General features: G+C 27.4%; 1 protein-coding gene across 1 annotated transcript; it reads left to right on the top strand.

Annotated features, from left to right (window-relative positions):
• Nucleotides 1–3,105: 3,105 nt before the first annotated feature.
• On the top strand, nt 3,106–4,758 carry LOC124835625 (vestitone reductase-like). Its single transcript, XM_088110825.1, has 4 exons — nt 3,106–3,306; nt 3,469–3,996; nt 4,133–4,325; nt 4,493–4,758. Exons 1-4 carry the CDS (start codon nt 3,186–3,188, stop codon nt 4,632–4,634), a joined length of 984 nt encoding a protein of 327 aa, XP_087966951.1. The 5' UTR covers nt 3,106–3,185; the 3' UTR covers nt 4,635–4,758.
• The last annotated feature ends 6,077 nt before the right edge of the window (nt 4,759–10,835 follow it).

The raw sequence follows: 10,835 nt of genomic DNA on the forward strand, positions 1-10,835 counted from the left end.
TCTCAATTAAAATTAGTTGTTTTCTTGATCAGTGAAATGTTTTTAGTTAATGTCAAATACAATTTTTTTAGTAGATATTAATTTAGATTATTTGCTTAGAGAATGTGTCTCCGAGCTAAACAACTCTAGAATATCTCAAAACTTAACTAAGGGACATTCCTTTCAAAATGTGAATCTTACAAAATTACTTTTTCTCTTTAATCAAATTATTATCATATTTCCTTTTTTCAAAAATAAAAAAATAAGAGGACAAATTGCATAAACAATGTAAAAATGTTAATTTACCCTAATCAACATTGTGACTAACCTATTTTTGATATAACTTTTGCCAATTCTTAATGATATTATACTCTTTCAATAACAGGAGAGAAATGTCCTATTAAACTAAATTTATAAAAATAGTTTTTAAAAAGATAAAATTCATAAACTATAAAAAAATAAACGTTTTATAACTTTTTTTTTATTTTTTATCTATTAAAATTACTTAAAAATTAAACTGTAAAATAATTATAGAGGACTTGATTGATCTCTCTCATAATCTTCTATTTATAAAAATAAATTAATAAAGAGTGCATGATAATTAGAGTAACCTTAGACACAATATAATCATGATAAATAGAGTAACTAGACACAATATAATCATGATAAATAAGGTAACCTTGAACGTAATATAATAATGATAAATAGGTAAATATTCTAACAAAAAATTTATATCTCAAAAACTTCAAATCTTAAAAAGTGTTAGTCTATATATGTTGACAAATTAAAGCTAGTATTAAGTAAGTTTAAAAAATATTTATGAACATTTTCTTAAAATCTTATTAAAAGAAATTAATATATTTATTTTTTCAATTCAGAATATTTGAATTTTACATGCTATATCATATATTGTTGTACTGTTATCAAATATGAGATATTCGATCTTATAAAAATAATCTATATATTTTTCAAAATATATATATATATATATATATATATATATATATATATATATATATATATGCTTGTATTATTTTTATACCATAATATTATAATTATAATGACATTATTAATTTTGAAATATATTAAAATATCTATATTATTATACAAAGATATTCACCTTCACATTTTTTCATTTTATTCTTCAAGCAACCACTTTTTTTTTAAAATTTAACCATTTTTTAATTTAATCGTATTTTAAATTAAATAAATAAAAACTATTTACAATGAAATTATAAAATTCATTTATATTTATTTTTATAATTATATTTTTATTATTTTTTATTATCATAAGAAAAAAAAATGTAAACACACATTCTAGATACATATATTTTTATTAGTAGATGAGATCAATTAATATTAGTCAAGATATCATTAGGTTTAGATGCAATCAATTCATCAACAATTGAATCAACAACCATGAGTTCATACACAAATATCATACTTGGATAGTTGAAATGGTCCAATTTTTCCCACCAAATCCATCTAGGGCAAGTTTTATTTTTCTTCTCAATTCCATCTAAATCAAACCATGACAATTCTAACTTCTCTTTTTCTTTCCATTCATTCTCCCATCTCAACTTCTCACCCAATAATATAAACTTTTCAAAACACAAAATACATTCATAATTGACTCTTCTTGGACGAACGTGATACAACTCCATTCCTACATGTAATCTTCCAATTTTTAAGGTTAAATGATTCATAATTGATGTTTTGAGTTGCTGTCGTTCAAAGGAACCAAAATAATTTATTGTCTAAAAATGACAAAAGATTCTTTTTAGTTGTAATAATCAATTCTATTAACTAGTTGTCTTGTGTCTCTGAAATGGACATATATAACAAACTATTTTTTTTAGTTATGATAATCAACTTTGTGTGAAAAAAATGATATGAATTGGACTAAACCTAAAATAAAGATCTAAACTTTCAATCTGAACTACATCAATAATATTAACCAATCTAATAATTTTTTCTTCTTTAAATTAATTTGGACCCACATGGGGTTGCAAGTTGATCAGGTCATTTTTTCACCAACATTTGTTAGGGTTTGACAGAAAGCAGCCTTTTGATTATTTTTTTTCTCTTATAATAAGCTTAAACGCTTTCCCAAGTCAATGGATTGTGATATTTTTCTATAAAATATAAATATTTTATTCTAGTTTGAATATTTGCATTAGACTCGGTAGCTGAGCATGTGCAGTTGGTGTACCTGAACATATTTAACCTTTTAATTTATAAGAGAAAATTAGTTTTCAAGCTAGTACACTCCCTAGAATAAGAAAAATAAATTGAAAGAGAAATATATATAATAAATTTTGTATTCTCTATATATTTTACTATATCAGTTGAGATATTAATTTCTGTTGTTTATATGATAAGATTAAATATTAAAACAGATTATGAATTTATATATAACTTACCACCAAAGCTATGATTCGGGATGATAAGGTTTCTGTGTATTTACAATAAAATTCGTGACAGAACATTTGTGATATTTATTAATATTAAGTAATAGATATTTTACAATAATATTTGTTTATAAAATATAATATAAATTAAATTTTATTAAGTTAAATTTAATTAGAATTAGAATTAATTTATATTTTATGAGATTAAAATTAATTTTTAATTTATATTTACTTTAATTTATATTATATTTTATATGTTTTAAATTTTGTAATTTGTTTTTTAAATATTTGTAGATATTTAAAGATACCTGTAATTTTTAAATATCTATGACTATTTTTTTAACAAATATTTTTGCAGATAATATGATAAATAACTATTGAATTTTCTTTTATTGCAGATGAAATGGAAAAGAAACATTATTCGTACACCGATGGATTATCTCCGAGTGAGTTTGGTAGGTGAAAGTACTGTTCAAACTTTGGAAAACAAAGACTTATCTCCTAGATTCTTTTTCTTTAGTTACTCTCTTTCTCAACTCTAAATGTGCCTGTTGTGTCTTTTTGAATGAAGAAAACTTAGTTAACTTGAGTGAAGTTCATTCAACTGTGCTATGTTTGACCCAAAGAATAGTCAATAACAACGGTGAAACATCACCTTAAAGTTGATAGCAATAGCTTCCAACCTAAATGCTATGCTTCTATATATACACATTCAAAGAAAGCAGAAGAAATTTATAGCGTGGAGGAGTGCACAACACAAAGAAAAGTAAACACTGCCACAGGAAGAGTATTACAATGGCAGAGACAAAAGGCACAGTTTGTGTTACTGGAGGAACAGGCTTCATTGGTTCATGGATCATCAAGTCACTCCTTGAACATGGATATTCCGTTAATACAACTATTAGATCTGACCCAGGTAAGTAACTAAAGCTTTATTGGTATCAGAACTGAAGTTACACTTCTATAATGTATTGATCATTCACGTAAACTTTTATCATGTAAGTTAAAGCAAACACCCACTACAGTAGTTAACGTTGGACAAGGTTATAACTATGTTGTTCTGTTTTGGCATGAACAGGACGCAAGAGGGATGTTAGCTTTCTCACAAATCTACCTGGTGCATCAGAAAAGCTACGTTTTTTCAACGCTGATCTAAGTGACCCAGAGAGTTTTGGTCCAGCAGTAGAAGGGTGTGTTGGGATTTTTCACACTGCCACACCAATCGATTTTGCAGTGAACGAGCCAGAAGAAGTTGTGACCAAAAGGGCCATCGAGGGAGCACTGGGCATACTGAAAGCAGCTGTGAAATCAAAGTCAGTGAAGAGGGTTGTCTACACTTCTAGTGCTTCCACTGTTTCCTTCACTGGCCCAGAGCCACAAGATGTGGTTGATGAAAGTGCTTGGAGTGATGTTGATTTGCTGAGGAAGTTGAAGCCTTTTAGTTGGTCATATACAGTTTCAAAGGTGTTGACAGAGAAGGCAGTGTTTGAGTTTGGAGAACAGAATGGATTGGAAGTTGTGAGTCTTGTGCCTCCCTTTGTTGTTGGACGTTTCATCTGTCCCAAGCTTCCTGACTCTGTTGAAAGAGCACTGCTTTTGTTGTTTGGTACACTTCTTACACCTTATTCCACTCTCTTATTCCTTTTTACTTTTCATGTTTCAAACCGAGTTCTATCGAAATCATGACACCTTTTCACAAGATTAAAGGTTGTATAATTGAAGTTGGCGTTAAATTGATGCAGGCAAAAAGGAAGAAATTGGAGTGATTCGTTACCATATGGTTCATGTGGATGATTTGGCTAGAGCACATATCTTTCTGCTGGAGCATCCTAATCCCAAAGGGAGATATAACTGTTCACCCTTCATTGTACCCATTGAAGAGATTGCTGAAATTATTTCAACCAAATACCCAGAATTTCAAATACCATCTGTAGAGTAAGTTCTGTTCTCCTTGCACATAGTCAACTTTTCAGATATTGCAGTTTCAGTCACAGTTTCTATCATTACACAATTCACAAATCTAAAAGTTGGTGTGACAATTATACAGTATCTGGTTTTGTATTAACTTTAGGAGTAATGATTGATTTGTGTTGTTCCTTCAGAGAGGCGAAGGAAATAAAAGGTGCGAAGTTGCCACATTTAGACTCGCAGAAACTGGTGGATGCTGGCTTTGAGTTCAAGTATAGTGTGGAGGACATTTTTACTGATGCGATTGAATGCTGCAAGCAAAATGGTTATCTTTAAATCATTTCACTAATCAGATTCACAAAATAAAATCAATGATTGTTGGAGGCATCTACACTGTTTGATGCATCTTGTTATTTTCCTAATTAGTCAATAAAGGATGTAATTTTTGTCCTTTGTCTCAGTACAGTGTAAACCTTCAATATTCATGTTTTCATGTCACTTTTAAATCTTGTTGCATTATCTGATGCAGTGTGAAAATTCATCTGTCGTCAAAAATAACAGACTCACATTACAACAACCAGAATTTAATTTTTTTATTTGGTGGAATCATGATTGAGTTAGAATTTTTCAGTGTGTGATTCCGTAAACAACTAAAAAAAAACTGTAGTCAACGGCGATCTTACGTAATTGGAACGAGTTATACCTTAAAAAAGAAACGAAGAAAAGTGAAACAAATATAAGAGAAAAAGAATAATAATAGAAAAATATTGATTTGGAAATGTTAACCATTTTTTATAAATAAATTCTATGTCACTATTTTATTAATTTGTTTTAAAAAATATTTAAAATGAATTAATTTCGTCGATGTTGTAAATAAATTATAAAAAAAATATTTTTCAAAACATATTAGTGATTTGATGGAGTAAAAGTATATCAAAATAAAAAATGTTGGAAATTATTTTAAGATAGTAGGAGGAATGTGTGGAGAAATTGCTTTCAGTGACAGTTTCTATGCATAAACTATTTTTAGAAAATTATGAGAGATTTTTAATGAATAAATTTTTGTATACAATAATTTTAATTTGTAAAATTCATTTAGTTCCTCGTAAAAAACTTTTCCAACCGACATAAAAAGTTTGGCATAAGAGGAACACAATTATGATTTCGTCGCCCAAATGTTACACGCTCTTATGATAAAGTAGTAAAAATGTTTTTACACGGGAAAAAGTAATAATTTGTTATTGTAATATAATATCTTATTTCAATTTTTTTACAACTAACACAGCAAATACATTATTTTTTATTGAATTTAAAATACGTTAATATAATAATAAATAAATAATAAATTAATAAAAAATGACAGTATGTTATGTTGTGTTAAAATGTTAAAAAGTATGTGTTAAAATGATTATGAGATAAAGATTATGAACATCTCGTTTAAGAAATTTAATTTTAATTTTGAAAATAATTTATGGGAACGAGAGGACTGGAAAGATAACTTTGTGTAGCTGAGCATATTTTTGGTTGACGGAATCATGGTCTTTCATGTTGATTTTTATTTTTTAATAAATTAAAATACTTTTTTCATCTAAGATATTTAAATTTCAGCTTTATCTAAATAGTTGTCAGTATTTTGTTTTTCTAATTTTTAAACGCATTACTTTTACTTCTTTAAGTAATGTTCCATGAAACGCATTTACCAAGAATATATTCGAAAACATGCACAAATAATTTAATATCAAAAAAATATAGATTTTCCAAATCAAAATATTATTTTAAATAATTTTTTTTCAACACATCATCAAAAAGTATATATAAAGAAAATCTCTAATTCAATTATTTACCCGAGTGCATCTTTAATATTTTTTATACTAAATAATATTTATGTTCTTGAATATTGATGTGATATTTGCATCATAAATATTTACTAGTTGTTAAAACGGTTAAAGTTTATGAGTTAATTAAGTTAATCACGGATTCATTGAGTTAGATCATTTTTTTTTAAATTTTGATATAAGTTAATTTTGTAAGCTTTAATTGCCTAAATTTTTAGTAAATATATTTTTATTAGATTACTCATTTTATAAAATATTAAAACAAAAGCTTGTGTAAAATGATTTTTGTATACAAAACTTTATAAATTTTTATTTAGTAACTCAATTTTTTATATAAAAATAAATTTGAATCGTTACATTGTTATTGAAGATTTTGTTGAAAAATTTTGAAATATTTTTGTGTAAATAAAATTTTACATTTGATCGAATATAAATCTAATTTAAGATTTTTATTCTCTATTTAAATTTAAATTATTATTTTTTTAATTAAAAGAACCTGTAATTAAATGAGTAACTAAATTAACTCATTTACTTTCAAAGCATCAAACTAAATTCAAATATTTTTGACCTGCTAAAAAATAAATTAAATTAGATTAACTTATTAAATAGTTAATTCATGATAAATTATCCGCCGTTAATTCATGATAAATTATCTAGATCAAACCAAATGATCCGTTTTAACACAGCTTGTAATATATATGACACCTTTGTGTAGTCACACATATATCTCTCTGATAAAATATTCACTAAAATCTTTCCAAAAATTTTGTTGAAAAATAAAATAAATAATATGCTAAAAAATATGAGTGCCAGAGATCAAAATTGGCAATATTCGTAATTAATAATAACATGAAAAAAAGTTAGAGGAAGAGATAAGGAAAAAGTTTGACTTCATATGCGTAAAACATTATCTTTATGTAGAAATGAGTACCACTACATAGGACAATTATGTCTTCTTCTCTCAAGACATAAAACATATCAAATCAATCGAGTCTTATAAGAGATGTTTTTCTTATAAAAAATATATATTTGTATCTTTAAGCAAAATTTAATATTTATTTATGGGTGAAGATAAATTGGACTTTTTAAAAGTGAGGTTAGATCTAATTCAAATTTAATAAAGCAAATTGGATTTATAATTTAAATTTATTTTAATAAGATCAATTTGAATTTTTTTCAATTTAATTTAAATGAGATTGATTTATTATGTAATTTAGACTAAATTTGATATGAATAAATCTAAGTTTGATATAGGATAAAGTTGACTTTGGATTATGGTTTTAATTTAATGATAATATTACGAATGAATTAAACACACATACTTAATTTAATGATAAGTTAACTTGTCTCGACTTGGGTTCAATTTTTCTCAAATTAATTTACTTTTAGGTTGACTCGACTTAACTTGGACCTAAGCTGACTTATCTCAATTTTGGTCAAGATGAGCTCAACTTGACTTTGTGTCAAGTTGACTCGACTTAAACCTAAGTAGACTTGGTTTGACTTAGATCAGAATCAACTTAGCTTGATCATTGTCAAATCCGGATAAAATAAAAAGACTTTTTATTTTATTTTTACAATTTCTAATATTAAATATTTAATTAAAAGTATTTTATTGAGTGATAAAAGTGTTAAGGCGATGTGAAAAATGAATTAATCATTATTTTATTTAATTTTCGAAATAAGTCAAAGAAAGGTTGTATTTTTATTTGAGGGAGAAGGTGGAAGGCATTTCTTTGTTGCAGGTTATTATTTTGAAGATAGAGAAAATCATATTATAGATTTTATTTTGCATGGCAATGATATCTTTATGTGAGAGAGTAGATAAATGTTGCATTTATCATGACTATGTGGTTACGTGTCTAAGTAAATTAAGCAAGGTGGGTCCAGGTATTGTTTTTTTTTTCTGCATTTGGGCTTGGGTTGTTACTACTGTATGCGTGGTATAATATAGGTGTTTGTAAAATATTTTGAGTAGTAATAGAATGACATGGTTACGTGTTACTTACACTCATATGACACTGTCACATAATTTTTGTTTTAAAAAAATTGTTTATTGACTGAGGGTAAAAATGGAAGAAAGCTAAATTTTGTTTTCGTTCTTTTTTCGTGGTGAATGAAGAATACGATCTAGGTTTACTTTTTCTTACTTTCTTCTCTCTTTGTCCCTCCTTGTTCATTGCTTCCGATTTGTGTATTTGAGGTGGTCGAATCGGTGGTTGTGAAGGTTTTTCGTGGGTTTAAAGGTGCTTTAGCATCATTTTGCCGCTCTCATTCGGTGGTTGTGGAGGTTTTGGGTGGCTGTGAAGTTGAGGGTTGTGGTCTCCGGTTTGCGTTTCGACTTGTGTCGCTTCTGTGGTGTGTGTCTTTGAGGTAGGTTTTTTTCAATTTTTTTGTGTGGTAGTTTTACCCTTTTGAGCACTACCAATGATGATGTTGTTTTTTGTTTGTTTGTAGTTTCTGTTTGGATGAAAAAGGTTGTATAAACTGCTTGTTGTTTTTGCTGTTACTGTAGTAGAAAATCTTGTTGTATTGGGCTCTTTTGATTCTTGTTACTGCACCAGAAACTTTACTATTTTAACATTAAATTGCTGCAGAAAATTGTTTGTTGTTTTGATTAGAATGCTACAAAAAATTGTTTGCTGTTTTGATTCCAATGCTGCAGAAAAATTATTTGTTGTTTGGGTTAAAATTGTTGCAGGAATTCTCTGCTGTTTGAATTAAAATGCTGCAGACATATTTTATTGTATTAATTTGATAAATCTTCTTTAATATATAATTGTATGGTGTGGGTGCAGAGCATGTATATATATGTATGAACCTGGGAATGTACGAACCTGTTTTGGTTGTTGGTTTGAGTGAATCAATATTTTATTGGATTATGGAAGGCTGTTTTGTAGTTATAGTTAATTAGGTATGCATTTAAAAATTGAATTAAAATGTATTTGAAATGTTGTTGGTTGGGTATGTTGGATGGATGACCGACAAATCTTAATGTTACATGTTTTAGCTTGATAAAACTATGATCATTGTCGTGTAAAACTTAAAATGCATACTCCATAAATACAATGTTTAGTAATGATGGGAAAACCTTGTATACTTTGCTGTTTCAAACTTCTAAGGGTTAAGACTTTATGTGTTGCTATGTTTAAGTTAATTAGATTTATTTTAGACTAATAATTTATGACTTATAGGTATACATGATGTGGAATATAAACTCAAACTGTTTGATATTGCCTACAGTCTTAGAAGCAGTATAAAATTTATTGTATTGTTGAAATAGTGCCATATGTGATTCAAATGATACCAGAAACATATTTTGGTGTTGCTAGTATCTTAATACTGGTAGTATGCGTGTAGATTGTCATTGATGTTATATAATTTATAATAATAAAATGAGGCACAATGTTGTTTGAACTAATGTAAGAGTTAAGATTGTTTGGATATCATTATTCTTAAGTTGATAACGAAGTACTAAACCGATTATATAGGTTTATTTATTATTATCCTTAAATTCTGAAATTGGGTCATCGGTTGAAGTTAATATTGGTATATGGATTAAACAAATGATGTGATATGAACTTAAGGTAAGATGTCATGATTTAATTCTGAATTAACACGTGATATGAATTAAAGCATTTCTAATACACAGTGCATGAGTTATACGAGTCTTAAATACTGATATTAATATGGTAAGTGTATACCTTTGTTGTAATTGAATAAAAATTAGGCTTGTGAATGATGGTACATAAGAGGATGTAATTGGGTGGCATTGGTTTCAAATTAAGAGTGCATGTTTCATTCATATATAAATGTGGTCTAGTATTGTATGAACAATGAAATGATGTGCAGGTGTTGTGTGTGAATATAGCTCGGTGGATGCTTGAATAATCATGGTTGGTTGTACTAAGATATGGTTTGAATGAGTTAAATACATAATAAACCGAACTTGTCACTCTAATTATACAATGATGTTGATTGTGTTTGGTAAAATGTGCAGGATATAGTGATATGGACAGAGAAGTTAATGAACCTATAAGTATGTTGTAATTGTTTCAATTTAATATTTATTAGGTAGATTGTTGCATTGATTGTACTAAGATATGGTTTGGTTTATACTTGCAGGGTACAGTTAGAGTTAGGCACCGAGTACAAACCCAACCTATAGTTGAATTAAATGCTTCCCTATCATCCTTTCAGAAGGAAAGAATAAAGTCGACACCTTTTAAATTTTTAGTCGATTTGGTGGACAATATCGTTATTTCTAGCCCCATTCTTGTAGAATTAATTAGTAGGTGGGATGTCGTACATAAGGCTTTTAGGATCAGGGAGAATTTAGTCCCTTTTACAGTTGAGGATGTGTGTTTTTTTTTAGGTTTGTCAAATTCTGGTCAAACTTTTAATCTAGAAAATGATGTTGGTGGCATTGTTAATAACTTTTTTAGGGATGAGGGCATAACAAATTTTACTATAATGGAAAAGTTGAGGGATAAGAAATTTAAAACAAAAAAAAATGTTGACAATTTTTGTAGGTTGTATATATTGTTAACATTTGAAATATTTTATTTTCCTAGGAATAGTAATGTGATAAACAGTGTCCCTTTTAGTAAATTAGATAACATTGATGAACTAAATATATACAACTGGGTGATGCTGTATATAGTTTGATAGAAAGTAGTTTGAATCGGGCAACGGATAAATA

Source organism: Vigna umbellata, chromosome 3, assembly GCF_029865625.1.
Source record: "Vigna umbellata cultivar VRB3 chromosome 3, Vumbellata_1.0, whole genome shotgun sequence".
NCBI lineage: Eukaryota > Viridiplantae > Streptophyta > Magnoliopsida > Fabales > Fabaceae > Vigna > Vigna umbellata.